The sequence below is a fragment of the Podarcis bocagei genome (genome assembly GCF_964188305.1).
Source record: "Podarcis bocagei genome assembly, chromosome: 17".
Taxonomy (NCBI): domain Eukaryota; kingdom Metazoa; phylum Chordata; class Lepidosauria; order Squamata; family Lacertidae; genus Podarcis; species Podarcis bocagei.
Window position 1 is genome coordinate 2,961,104 of NC_138143.1, and position 14,537 is coordinate 2,975,640.

Genomic DNA, 14,537 nt, shown 5'->3' on the forward strand with positions numbered 1-14,537 from the left:
TCCTCATCCAACTGGCAGCCCCCTGTTTTGCCTCATTAAATTTAGAATATCAGGCTAATCAGATAAGGGAAGTAAATCCAATATAAAACTGCATGTTACTCAGCTAAAGCGCATTGTGCAACCAGGTGGTGGCTTTTTATGTGTATGTAGTGATGTTTCACAAGGTACCATATACTGCTACACCTCTTACTCTGATTTTGTTTCCATCAGTCAAAATGAAAGAAGGAAGGGTGGGTTTTTAATTTTTTAACTGCTCTTTTTCTTAGAACTGCTCTAGGGCAGAACAGCTCTATTAAAATGAAAACTGAAAACAAGCAAGAGCAGCTTGGAGGGCAGGGGCTGAGCCATCACCCTGGCAATGATTATACAGCTTACAATGTTATGATCTATTTTCAATTATTCAGTCTACAAGCTCCTGAGAGAATGCAGGGCCTGCCCTTTGCAGGTCCCAATATTTGGTGTTTCTTCTCACAGAATTTGCCTTTCCCAAGAGCAGAGCCTTTGGTATAATCCGCCAAGTGCTGCTGCTGTACCACCTCACATCGTTCTATGTCATCCTGCTCATACCCCATAGGTCATCAAGGGAGGCCCTCTTATGGGTGCAACACACCCCAAAATTTGTTTAGATCTGAGGCAGATCTTTTGGACTAAGCTCCCCCTGGAAACGAGGGCAGTGCCAGCAACTTGTTCTTTTAAGTACCTCCTTAAGTTATTTTTATTCACCCTGGCTTTTTTAGGGCAGCATTGTTGGAAATTACAGTGGTGCCTCGCAAGACGAAATTAATTCGTTCCGCAAGTTTTTTCTTCTTGCGAGTTTTTCGTCTTGCGAAGCACGGTTTCCCATAGGAATGCATTGAAAATCAATCAATGCGTTCCTATGGAGACCGTCCGGGGACAGAGGGGAAGCGCCGCGGGCCTTCCCCTCTGTCCCCGCACCTGTTTAAAGCAAGGGGCGGCGGGGAGAAGATCGCTTCTCCCCGTTGCCTGCCCCGCAATCTCCGGGGACAGAGGGGAAGGCGCGCGCGCCTTCCCCTCTGTCCCCGGACCTGTTTTAAAGCAAGGGAAGGGGCAGCGGGGAGAATCGCTTCTCCCCGTTGCCGCCCCTTGGTTCAAAAGGGGTCCGGGGAGAGAGGGGAAGGTGCACGCGCCTTCCCCTCTGTCCCCGGAGATTGCGGGGCTGGCAATGGGGAGAAGCGATCTTCTCCCCGCCGCCCCTTGCTTCAAAAGAGGTCCGGGGACAGCGGGGAAGACGCGCTTCCTCGCTATCCCCGGAGCTTGCGGGGCAAGCTTCGTTTTGCGAAGCAAGCCCATAGGGAAATGCGTCTTGCGAAGCGGCTAAGAAAACGAAAAACTCCTTCGTCTAGCAAGTTTTTCGTCTTTCGAGGTGTTCGTCTTGCGGGGTACCACTGTACTCATGCTGGTTTGAATGTATCCTTATTGTCTGAACTTTGTATTTAATGATTTATTGTACACTGCCATGATATTTTTAAATAATGAGTGGCTTATAAATTCTTCAAATAGATTAAATGGGCCTTGCACAGATGCAATTAATGGGCTGGGCAATAACTTGATTAACAGACTGCACTAGAATCTCATTTCTATTTATTTCAAGGTGTAGATTTTTAAAATCTGTACCGTACCAGAAGGTCTTTGAACACAAATGCATATAAAAAAATGAAATAAAACATTTAACTAAAATATTTAAATCAGAGACTGCTGTCCTTTTTGGACCAATGGACACATTCTGAATGTTGAGAAAATGAAATGGGCACTGCTCACAAAATGGCTGCCACAGGGGTGTGGCTGCCATGAAGGGCATGGCATAACACAAGATCCCTCTATATGTGAGCCTAGAAATAGGAAACCTTAAGTGTTTCCCAGAGGTTCTCCAGTCAGATACTATATCATAGCTACTAGCCTCCAGGCACTCACTTTGGAGGAGTCCCATCAGCGTCCACAGGGCTAGTCTAGTAATAAGATGTTTGAGGGCCACAGCCAACAGTGAATGAAGGATTAAAAATTTCTCTTTAATGAGACAGAATACACAAACCAGAAATTTAAAGGATCACTTGGAGTTCAGAGAAAAAGCTGCTAATGTCATATATGTCTGCTTGGATATACAATAAATACCTCTCATGTATATTAAGCATTTGATTCCTTGGGAATTAGCATAGAGTAGTGGCTACCACAAAGATCCCAAATTCAGCTCTGAGCTTTTTAAGTAGGCTCAAACTGCTAACTATCTTAGTCTCAGAACAGGAGACTCTAGACATCTCCAGCAGTACCTCTGCATGAATTTCTCTACATGAAGTAAGAGCTGTTCAGCAGTGGAACAGATTCACTCAGGAGGTGGTGGACTCTCCTTCCTTGGAGGTTTTTAAGCAGAGATTGGATGGCCATCTGTCATAGATGTTTTAGCTGAGATTCTTGCATAGCAGAGGATTGGACGTGATGACCCTCAAGGTCCCTTCAAACTCCACAATTCTATGATATTATGAATTCTTGTGATAACATCATGTGTTTTCCCACCCCTACTGGGGCAGCCAATGAATTGAAATGATGATGTCAAGACACTACAAAATGATCCTATGCTTCATGGAGAACATTGACGCAGGGTTGCCATTTTTGGCAGCAGCCCCATGTCAGGTATAAAATACAGTTCAGCTCTATGGAACCATAATACTGGCACACCTTGTGGGATTTTTGTTCCAAGACAGCATATGTGAAGTGTTATATTTTATTTTATTTTATTTAGATATCCAATATCAGCAACTCTGACAGTGCAAAGTGCTTTAAATATCCAGAAAGAGGATTGATAAATGCATAACCCCCACCACAGAGAAGTCAGGTTGGAGTAAAGGAGGGCGGGGAACCACACACGAACACTGAAGTAACTGAGGAGAACTGAACGTGTTTGCTAGGAAAGGAAATATTTTCATATGACAAGGTAATTAAGTAATTAGCCTGCAGGACTGACCACTTCAGAATATTTATACAAACTGAAGAGAAACCAGAGCAATATTGGGTGGTATTAAACTCAGAGCAGAACCACTGAAATTAATGAGCATGAGTAAGTTAGGTCCATTAATTTCAATCAGTCTACTCAGAGTTAAACTTAGTTGAATTACACTGATTATCCGTAGCATTAAAAATAATTACAAGCAGGACATGCTCCCTGGTGGCTTCAAGTAATGATGGCCAAAAGAGTAACTTCCATCAAACCCTGCTTTGGAATGCCCCTGTGGTATCTGGCTGGCCAATGTCTACAGACAGGATAATGAATGAGAGGGATACCTGGGTCTGACCTAGGCTTCTTCTGTTCATGGCCTGCATGCCACCTCTGGCTTCAAGAGAATACAATATTAACTGGAGAAGCAGCAAGATAATGGTGCTTCACCTGATCACATCCATCTCCTTCTCTTATGGGCAGAGGCCTTAGCTCAGAGTAAGAACACATGCCTTCGCTGCAGAAGATCCCAGGTCTGGCATCTCTAGTTAAAAAGATATTAGACCTAGCAGGGCAGCAGTTGAAGAAGGAGCAAAAAAGGTTTTCTTGTGTGTGTGTGTTTCTTTGTGGCTGATTAGCTGTTCTCCCTGTGCAAAGGTTAGAGGGGGCAGGGTTTCTGTTGAGGCAGGGGATTAGCTGTGGGAGGAGCTTATCAGACCTAGCAGGGCAGCGGCGCGCGCCTAGCGGCGTGCACAGTTTGATCCATCTTTTAGATTTAGGGGAGCTAGTCTCAAACGTTTGTTGGGGGAGACCTAGGTTTTTTTCTTGTGGGGGGAGTTATTTGTCCTGTCTTCACGCTTTTTATGATGGAGGACCGCTGTAGCCACCCCCAACGACACGTTCTCAGGATGGAGGGGGAGGGAACAGCTGCAGTCGCCTGTGGTTCCTGCGCAATGTTTGCCATCTTGCCAAAGGTTGCAGGCAGCCTTACCTGCAGCAATTGCATGTTGATTGCCCTCTTAAAAGACAAAGTCCAGCAACTGGAGGAACGTGTAGCTACACTCCAAAGAATTAGAGAGCTGGAGCTCTTCTTGGAAGCAACAGAGCACACCGTCTCCACCAAGGAGGAGACAGGGGACTCCCCTGAGAAGGAGGCTAGTTCATCAACACAGGAGCCAGATATATGGAGAAACGTGACTCAAAGAAGTAGGAGGCCCAGGGTTCGTTCTGATAGTTTAGAAATACACAATCGCTTTGAGGTCCTCTCCCCTAGCATGGAAGACGAAGAGCAGACTCCATTTGAGGATCTCTCCCTCATTTCAGTCGATCAGGTATATGAAGACGAGCAGCAAAGTCAGTCCTCAGGGAATGTGCAGGCGACCTTGGAACGGACAGCTCACGGAAGAACCCCGACCAAACCTAAGAGGAGGCGTGTAGTGGTGATAGGGGATTCCCTACTGAGGGGAACAGAAGCAGTGATCTGTGGGCCTGACAAGATGTCTCGGGAAATGTGCTGTCTCCCCGGGGCTAAGATCCAAGATGTAACTGAACGACTGCAAGGAATCATAAAACCCACTGACAAATACCCCTTCCTCTTGGTTCATGTGGGAACCAATGACACTGCAAGCAATAGCCTCCAGAAGATCAAAAGAGACTACGAGGCTCTCGGCAGGAAATTGAAGCAACTAAATGCACAAATTGTCATCTCATCTGTCCTCCCAGTTGAACGACGTGGCCCAGGGAGAGAGGGAAAAATAGTGGAAGTGAACAGCTGGCTTCGCAAATGGTGTAAACAGGAACGGTTTGGATTCTTAGATCACGGACTGCAGTTTCTTGAAGATGGACTTCTGGCAAGTGATGGGCTGCACCTCACAACGGTTGGGAGAAATGTTTTTGCCAAAAATCTCAGAAACCTCATCAGGAGGGCTTTAAACTGACTAATGTGGGGGAGGGAGACAGTGCTCCTGAAGGTAGGAGTCTATCAATTGATGAAGATGATCATCCAAATGTCATAGACCAAATGGAGCAAACAGCACGCAGACCTAGTGGTGGGAGGAAAAAATCCTTAAATAAGAGACACGGGGGAATGATTAATGGACTTCAATGTCTGTACAGTGGTACCCGCAAGACGAATGCCTCGCAAGATGGAAAACCCGCAAGACGAAAGGGTTTTCTGTTTTGGAGGCGCTTCGCAAGACGAATTTCCCTATGGGCTTGCATCGCAAGACGAAAGCCCATAGGGAAATGCTGGCGGTCGGGAGCAAAGACTTTCGCCCACAGCCGGCCTTCAGAAGAGGACCTCTTCTGAAGGCCGGCGGGGGGCAAAAGTCTTTGCTCCCCCCCCCCCGCCTGCCTTCCCCCCCGCCTGCCCCGGGCGATCTTAAAATGCTGGCGGGCGGGAGCAAAGCGTTCGCTGCCGACCCCCAGCATTTTAAAACGCTGTTCCGAAGCGGGGGCGGGAACATCTGCCCCAGCCGCCCCACTTCGGAACGATGTTCCGAAGGGGGGAGGTGGGGCGGGAACAGCTGCCCCATCCGCCCCGCTTCGGAACGACGTTCCGAAGGGGGGAGGTGGGGCGGGAACAGCTGCCCCATCCGCCCCGCTTCGGAACGACGTTCCGAAGGGGGGAGGTGGGGCGGGAACAGCTGCCCCAGCCGCCCCGCTTCGGAACGACGTTCCGAAGGGGGGAGGTGGGGCGGGAACAGCTGCCCCAGCCGCCCCGCTTCGGAACGACGTTCCGAAGGGGGGAGGTGGGGCGGGAACAGCTGCCCCAGCCGCCCCGCTTCGGAACGTTCCGAAGGGGGGAGGTGGGGCGGGAACAGCTGCCCCAGCCGCCCCGCTTCGGAACGACGTTCCGAAGGGGGGAGGTGGGGCGGGAACAGCTGCCCCAGCCGCCCTGCTTCGGAACGATGTTCCGAAGGGGGGAGGTGGGGCGGGAACAGCTGCCCCATCCGCCCCACTTCGGAACGATGTTCCGAAGGGGGGAGGGGGGCGGGAACAGCTGCCCCAGCTGCTGGGCTTCGTAGCGCTGCTGCGAAGCCGGGCGGGGGGGTGGGAACACCTTCTGAAGGCGGGCAGGGGGCGAAAGTCTTTGCTCCCCCCTGCCTGCCTTCCCAGGGGCTTTTAAATCGCCCCGGACAGCGGAGAAGTCCTCCGCTGTCCGGGGCGATTTTAAAATGCCGCCCGCCAGCATTTTAAGATCGCCCGGACAGCGGAGAAGTCCTCCGCTGTCCCAGGGTTTTTTAAAATGCTGGGGGTGGGAAGAAAAGCCCTTGCCCCCCCCCCAGCCTTCAGAAGAGGTCCGGGGACAGACTGTCCCCGGACCTGGCCTGAAGGTGGTTTCCCTAGGAACGCATTAATTGATTTTCAATGCATTCCTATGGGAAACCGTGCATCGCAAGACGAAAAACCCGCAAGACGAAGAGAATTGCGGAACGAATTAATTTCGTCTTGCGAGGCACCACTGTACACTAATGCGCAAAGCATGGGAAATAAACAAGATGAGCTTGAGCTCTTGGTACAGCAAACTAAATATGACATAATAGGCATCACTGAAACCTGGTGGGATAAGTCCCACGATTGGAATGTAATAATGGGGGGATACAATCTATTTCAGAGAAACAGACCAGACAAGAAAGGAGGAGGAGTGGCGTTATATGTCAGGGATGTGTATACCTGTGAAGAGATCCAAGATTTAGAACCTCAAAGCCAAAGTGAGAGCATTTGGGTCAAAATTAAGGGAGAGAAGAATAACAGAGATCTCATTGTGGGAGTTTACTATAGATCCCCAAGCCAAACGGAGGAAATAGATGATGCCTTCCTGGAACAGATGGCCAAGCATGCAAAAGGAAGGGAGATAGTAGTAATGGGGGACTTCAATTACCCGGATATTTGTTGGATGTCAAACTCAGCCAAGAGCATAAGGTCAAACAGATTCCTCACTGGCCTTGCAGACAACTTCATTGTCCAGAAAGTGGGAGAAGCAACAAGAGGAACAGCCATTTTAGATCTGGTCCTAACCAATGTTGATGACCTGGTTGGTGGGGTAGAAGTGGAAGGATCATTAGGCGCGAGTGATCATGCTCTTCTGAAGTTTACTATACAGCGGAAAGGAGCAGCCAAGCATACTAGGACTCAATTTCTTGACTTTAAGAAAGCCGACTTCATAAAACTTAGGGAAGTGCTGGGTGAGATCCCATGGACAGTAATACTAAAAGGAAAGGGAGTTCATGATGGCTGGGAGTTTGTTAAGAGGGAGATAGTAAAAGCACAACGTCAGGCAATACCAATGAGACGGAAACATGGAAGGTGCTTAAAGAAGCCAGGATGGCTATCTAAAGAACTTTTAACTGAGTTAAGATTAAAAAAGGATGTGTACAAAAAATGGAAAAGGGGGGAAACCACCAAAGAGGAATTCAAACAAATAGCCAGCACGTGTAGATACAAAGTCAGAAAAGCTAATGCACAGAATGAACTCAGGCTTGCTAGAGAGGTTAAAAGCAACAAAAAAGGCTTTTATGGGTATGTTCGTAGCAAAAGGAAGAACAAAGAAACAGTGGGGTCACTCCGAGGAAAAGATGGTGAAATGCAAACAGGGGACACAGAAAGGGCTGAACTCCTCAATGCCTTCTTTGCCTCAGTCTTCTCCGATAAAGAAAACAATGCCCGACCTGAAGAATTTGGAGCAAATGATTCAGCAAAGGAAACACAGCCCAGAATAACTAAGGAGATAGTACAAGAATACTTGGCTAGTTTAGATGTATTCAAGTCTCCAGGGCCAGATGAACTGCATCCAAGAGTATTAAAAGAACTGGCAGATGTGATCTCAGAACCACTGGCAGTCATCTCTGAGAATTCCTGGAGAACAGGCAAAGTCCCGGCAGACTGGAGGAGGGCAAATGTTGTCCCTATTTTCAAAAAGGGGAAAAGAGAGGACCCAAATAATTACCGCCCAGTCAGTCTGACATCAATACCAGGGAAGATTCTGGAGCAGATCATTAAGCAAACAGTCTGTGAGCACCTAGAAAGGAATGCTGTGATCACCAATAGTCAACATGGATTTCTCAAAAATAAGTCATGTCAGACTAACCTGATCTCGTTTTTTGACAGAATTACAAGCCTGGTAGATGAAGGGAACGCAGTGGATGTAGCCTACCTTGATTTCAGCAAGGCATTTGACAAGGTGCCCCATGATATTCTTCTAAAGAAGCTGGTAAAATGCGGTCTTGACTATGCTACCACTCAGTGGATTTGTAACTGGCTGACTGACCGAACCCAAAGGGTGCTCATCAATGGTTCCTCTTCATCCTGGAGAAGAGTGACTAGTGGGGTGCCACAGGGTTCTGTCTTGGGCCCAGTCTTATTCAACATCTTTATCAACGACTTGGATGATGGACTCAAGGGCATCCTGATCAAATTTGCAGATGACACCAAACTGGGAGGGGTGGCTAACACCCCAGAGGACAAGATCACACTTCAAAACGACCTTGACAGATTAGAGAACTGGGCCAAAACAAACAAGATGAACTTTAACAGGGAGAAATGTAAAGTATTGCACTTGGGCAAAAAAAATGAGAGGCACAAATACAAGATGGGCGACACCTGGCTTGAGAGCAGTAGATGTGAAAAGGATCTAGGAGTCTTGGTTGACCACAGACTTGACATGAGCCAACAGTGTGACGCGGCAGCTAAAAAAGCCAATGCAATTCTGGGCTGCATCAATAGGAGTATAGCATCTAGATCAAGGGAAGTAATAGTGCCACTGTATTCTGCTCTGGTCAGACCTCACCTGGAGTACTGTGTCCAGTTCTGGGCACCACAATTCAAGAAGGACACTGATAAACAGGAACGTGTCCAGAGGAGGGCAACCAAAATGGTCAAAGGCCTGGAAACGATGCCTTATAAGGAACGGCTAAGGGAGCTGGGCATGTTTAGCCTGGAGAAGAGGAGGTTAAGGGGTGATATGATAGCCATGTTGAAATATATAAAAGGATGTCACATAGAGGAGGGAGAAAGGTTGTTTTCTGCTGCTCCAGAGAAGCGGACACGGAGCAATGGATCCAAACTACAAGAAAGAAGATTCCACCTAAACATTAGGAAGAACTTCCTGACAGTAAGAGCTGTTTGACAGTGGAATTTGCTGCCAAGGAGTGTGGTGGAGTCTCCTACTTTGGAGGTCTTTAAGCAGAGGCTTGACAACCATATGTCAGGAGTGCTCTGATGGTGTTTCCTGCTTGGCAGGGGGTTGGACTCGATGGCCCTTGTGGTCTCTTCCAACTCTATGATTCTATGATTCTATGATTCTAGATAGAAGAAAGGGAAAGGACCTGCTTCCAATCAGAGTAGACAGCACTGGGTTAGATGAACCAATAGTGTGACTCAGTACAAGGCAATTTTATATATCCTGTGGTCTAAACCACTGAGCCTCTTGGGCTTGCTGATCAGCAGTTTGAATCCGCATGACGGGGTGAGCTCCTGTTGCTCTGTCCCAGCTCCTGCCAACCTAGCAGTTCGAAAGCACACCAGGCGAAGTAGATAAAGAGATACAGCTGCAGCGGGAAGGTAAATAGCATTTCTGAGCACTCTGGTTTCTATCAGTGTCCCGTTGCACCAGAAGCAGTTTAGTCATTCTGGCCACATGACCTGGAAAGTTGCCTGTGAACAAACGCCAGCTCCCTCGGCCTGAAGCGAGATGAGTGCCGCACCCCATAGTCACCTTTGACTGGACTTAACCGTCCAGAGGTCCTTTACTTTTTACCTTTACCTTTTATCCTATGGAGTTGCACACCCCATTCCCAGCACCATTTTCTGACCAGCTTTAGATTGCCAGACCAGAAACATCCAGGGAAGACCTACCTTCAGTGCAGACTGTCTGAGCTATGTCCTCTATTCGCAGCTCGTTTTCACTTGACCTGTAACGAGAAAGAAGACAGACAAGTGAGTGCAGTTCTAAGTTACATCCATTGCTAAGTTGGCCCCAAGAACCAGTGGGAACCAACATGACACAAATAACTGCTTTTACTAGAGCAACGTTGGTGCTGCAACCTGAGTTCAGTGTAGCTTTAAAAGTTTTCTTGTGAACATACTTTATTAATATACTGGTGGGTAACTTCTGGAACTTCTGGAGACGCGGGTGGCGCTGTGGGTAAAACCCTCAGCGCCTAGGGCTTGCCGATCGAAAGGTCGGCGGTTCGAATCCCCGCGGCGGGGTGCGCTCCCGCTGCTCGGTCCCAGCGCCTGCCAACCTAGCAGTTCGAAAGCACCCCCGGGTGCAAGTAGATAAATAGGGACCGCTTACCAGCGGGAAGGTAAACGGCGTTCCGTGTGCTGCGCTGGCTCGCCAGATGCAGCTTTGTCACGCTGGCCACGTGACACGGAAGTGTCTCCGGACAGCGCTGGCCCCCGGCCTCTTGAGTGAGATGGGCGCACAAACCCCAGAGTCTGTCAAGACTGGCCCGTTCGGGCAGGGGTACCTTTACCTTTAACTTCTGGAACTACCTGGGAATTTTTAGAAACCCAAAATATATTGTGATTTTTAAATGGATTGTGTAATTTATGAGTCGTGCCAAAATTCAGGTAAAGTCATGTGTTAGTCTGCCATCTTAATCAAAATGGTACACCATCCAAATAACAATAAAACTCACTGCCCTCACATCAGGAACCTTTATGCTGAGTTTGGCATGATCTTGTGGGAGACAGATGAACTTATATCCCCCAAATGGGTGAAGTCATTCCAAAATGACATTTCTGTCTGCCATCTTGGTACCCAGTGTCCCAACACTGACAAAGACTGCCCCCCCACCCCAACCTCTGGAACTCTCATGCCAAGTCTAGCAATTATCTCTCAAGAGGTGTCTGAATGCATAGAGAACAAACAGACCATTTCCTTTTTTCCTGTTTAAGGTATTTTATTAAGATTTTCCCATAATACAGTAAAATTACTACAGAAGATACAAATCAAATAAGTATAAAGAGAAGAAAGGAAGGAAAGGAGAATAAAAATAAAGAAAAGGAGAGAGAAAGAAGAATAAAATTTAAAAGAAGAGGGGGAAAAGACACAAAAGAACTTCTGATTTCCCATCTGCCGGTTATTAAAAAAATAAAACTGATTACTTAAAAACCTTTGGTCCATATAAACATCCATCTTCATTTTCTATTTAACAATTATCTTTTAGGCTAAGGATTCTCAGAAAGATTGATTTATTTTTCCTATGAAAAGTCCAAGATAGGTTTCCTATTTATAAATTTTAACCATATTTTTTCTTTTAACTTTACCTCCATTAATTCCTAGCACCATTACTTCATATTAAGTAATACGACATTCTTTTGTCCATGTCTATTTTAAAGTCTCTCCTCTGTGATCACACAGTGGGCCAGTATTTGTCTACCCCCATTATATATTCACTAGTTCATGTCCAGTTCTGTATATTCAGTTCCATTTCCTGCTGTATTCCATTTCCTGTAATGTCTAGATAGTATCCCAATCTCCTCCTCTAGGATCTTCCATTTTATTTCCCCCACAATCTTCTTCCAGAGGGAGTATTATAACCATCATATTGTCATAGCATAAGGGATGAGAGGGATTGGGGGAGTCCATGGTGTGGATGGTTTGTTGAGGTTTGTTCGCATTTGTGAAGTGGGGGGGGGGAGGGTTTGTTGGGTCAAATTAGCGAAATTGATTTGTATGCTTTTGGTGGATTCTTGTCGTCGTCTTGTTGGGCTGTGTATGAGATAAAGGGCAGCCATACTGGGGTGAAAGAGTCCTCTTCTATTTGTCCCCATGTCAGTTTCAGTCTGTTGGTTAGCTTTTCTAGTAAGGTTGTTTCCCATTTGGTACCAGCGGTCCATGTTTACTCGAAACAGGACTCTCCAGTGTCTGGCTATTTTTTTTTTTATATAAATTTTTTTATTGGGTTTTCAATTTTTTTAAAAAAAACCAAACACACAAAAATACGACAAAAACAAAACAAAACAAGCATATTCTCAAGACCTTACTTTCCTAACCTTATTCCCTGGACTCCCCGCCACCCCCCTTCTTACATCCCAATTCCCATAATTGAGCCAGCAAGTTCTAACTTCTCCCCCTTAACCTATAGATTAATATTTTTAATATAACTCTTCCTAATTAACTCCATTTTTCTTATCCCCATCTCTTATAAACATTTAGATTTTTCCCTAAGGTCGACCCAAGTTCCCTTCCCCGATTTCATTTTTGTATTAAATATAGGCCCTATTCACCCGACCCAAAGTTCATAAACATTTATACAATTCTGCTTTCCCCTCCCCCCCCCCCAGGTACTGGTCCCTTCTCAAATACAGGTCAACAGTAGTTTCTAGCCTGGATTCCTCACGTCCGAGGCTTTCAAGTCTCTTTCAGTTCCTCTCCGCCGGTTTTGTTGGAAATCCTTTATATTGGTCATCAGATCTCGAAGCAGTTCAGTCTCCATCACTCCAGTTTTTCTTCCCACCAGGATGCTTGATAACAACAGCTGCCAAGAATCAACCAGTCTTTCATATTCAACCGGGGAGCCCCAATCATATTTCTTATTTCCTTTAAGTTCCTGTATCCCAAATATTTTAGGGCCCCCCTCTTTGATCTTTAACATCTTTTGCAGGTTTGTAATCCATGTACTCCGAGAGTCCTTTTCCTTGCACTCCACCATTGTAGACTTTTTGTTGATATTTCCCATCTGTGCTTTCTCCTCCGATTCTTGAGATGTCACTTCTATTTCAGCTGCAGATTCCTTTCCTGTAAAGTCCTTATTGCATTCAGCAGAGTTGCTTGTTCCAGAGGTCAAGGCCGTTAATTGTTTATTCATAGTCAGACTCTGCTCTTGCAATATTCCCACGAGAAAAAACATCCTGTCTATCTGTGCCTGTAAATTTCCATCCTAGAGGGATTCTAGTTATTTTGTAGGCTTTTTCCAACAGTCCAAATCTTTTTTGTTTCTTTCTTTCAAATTTCCAACAACTTTGTTTCAATTTATAGCACTTTTAGTCCAGAGAGATATTAGTTAACAGACTTTTAACTGAAACTGTCCGTTTGACAGCTCTTTTGACAGCTGTCAAACTCCTTAATCCTCTTCAACAGGCTCAAACGCGGGACTCCCCCTGGTCCGGGGGGGGGGATTTCATCAAAAATTTCCAAAGTCCACTCTCACTCTCCAGCACAGCACTTCTTTTAACAAATCGAGGAGGTTAGTTTCTTTTATATTAAACACAATAACCTCTCCACCTTAGTTCTCCGTTCCTTGCTTAGAGTTGTCTGTAAGTAAGGGGGGTGCGGACTTCCTTTTAGCACCCCCCCGGTCGTCTCAAATTTACAGGAAAATATTCTTAAAGTCCAACTCCATCTTACTCACGGGTTATTTTTTTTTTCCAGTCCAAATTTCAAGGAAGGAAGTCAGCGCTCTCCGGTCATGGCTCGCAGCTCCGCTCAACCGAGGTAGCGATCGACTCTCAGCGCCACGCCACCCTCCGTACCCTCTCTGCAGCCTTTAAAAAGGCTCTTCGTGGGTCGGGGGGCGCTTAAGGCACCCGCCGAGTCTTCCAGTCCGCAGGCTTCAGCGCCTGCGGTTTCTAAGGGTCCCTGCGTCGCCGGCGCGGCAAGACCCGTCCTCAGTTGAGCCGATTCCCTCCGCAGCTCGGAGGGAATCCGCCATTTCCCGATCGCGCCAACCCGGAAGTCCCCAGTGTCTGGCTACTGAGGCTTCAGGCTGCTGAGAGTAGGTGGGCTATAAGCTCTGTATAATGTGAGTGGTCATTATGATCTTGGAAAATGTTCAGTAGGGCCAGTTCTGGGATGAATTCTGTTTAGTTATTTTGCATATCTCTTGTAGGTCTGATGCCTAGAAGGGTTAGATTTGGGGGCATTCCCACCACATGTGGAGATATGGGCCTGTGGAGGTGCAGCCTCTTCAACATTTTGGTGCGGTTCCTGGGCATATTAGTGCCAGTTTCTGTGGTGTTAGGTACCATCTGTAGTTTCAGAGTGCCCTTCTTTTGGCTGAGATGGATTTAAAGGGAGGTTTAGACCACATTCCAGTTCATTGGGTGGGGTTGATTTCATAGCCTATGTCATGCTCCCATTGTTCTTTGATTGTGTCAAGGAGGTTTGAGGGATTTTGGAGCAGTATTTTGGATATTGTAGACGCCATTCCTTTGCCGTGTCCCTCTGCTGTCAGGAGGTTTTTGAAGGTGGTCAAAGGCCTAGTGGCTGCTACTTTTACTGCTGGATTGTTTAAGAAGGCGTGTAGCTGGTGGTGTGTTAGCCAGGGTATTTGGGTGTCCCCTACTTTGTCTTGTATTTCTTGTGTTGGTATGGGTTTGTTGTTTTTGTAGAAGTCTTTTAGACAGGGTAGGCCTTTGGTTTGTCAGGTTTTTATCTGGAGGTTTTGTGCTGTGTGTTGGAATAGCGGGTGATGAGCCAGGGGGGGTTAGTGGGGCTGGGGAGAGTTTGCTGTGTGAACCTGTTTAATGTTTTTTGGATTTTCTTTAGTTTGTTTTGGAGAAATGGGTATGCTATTGTGGGGGGGTGTTTGACGATGTCGCTCTCCAAGTGGACCCATTGTTTTGTTTCGTCTCATCTTCT

The 14,537-nt window shown here is 46.7% G+C and overlaps 1 protein-coding gene across 4 annotated transcripts in view; it reads right to left on the reverse strand.

The window, feature by feature from the left end:
- The window catches only part of GPR173 (G protein-coupled receptor 173), a gene marked incomplete at its 5' end in the record, with an annotated part of 82,667 nt that overhangs the window by 49,628 nt on the left and 18,502 nt on the right, over positions 1-14,537 (reverse strand). For all 4 annotated transcript variants that reach the window (XM_081177374.1, XM_081177371.1, XM_081177370.1 and 1 more), the window contains one exon: positions 9,803-9,858. Coding sequence is in view for 2 of the 4 variants with exons in the window: in XM_081177371.1 (XP_081033497.1) it covers positions 9,803-9,858 (56 nt within the window). The remainder of the gene's footprint in view (positions 1-9,802; positions 9,859-14,537) is intronic.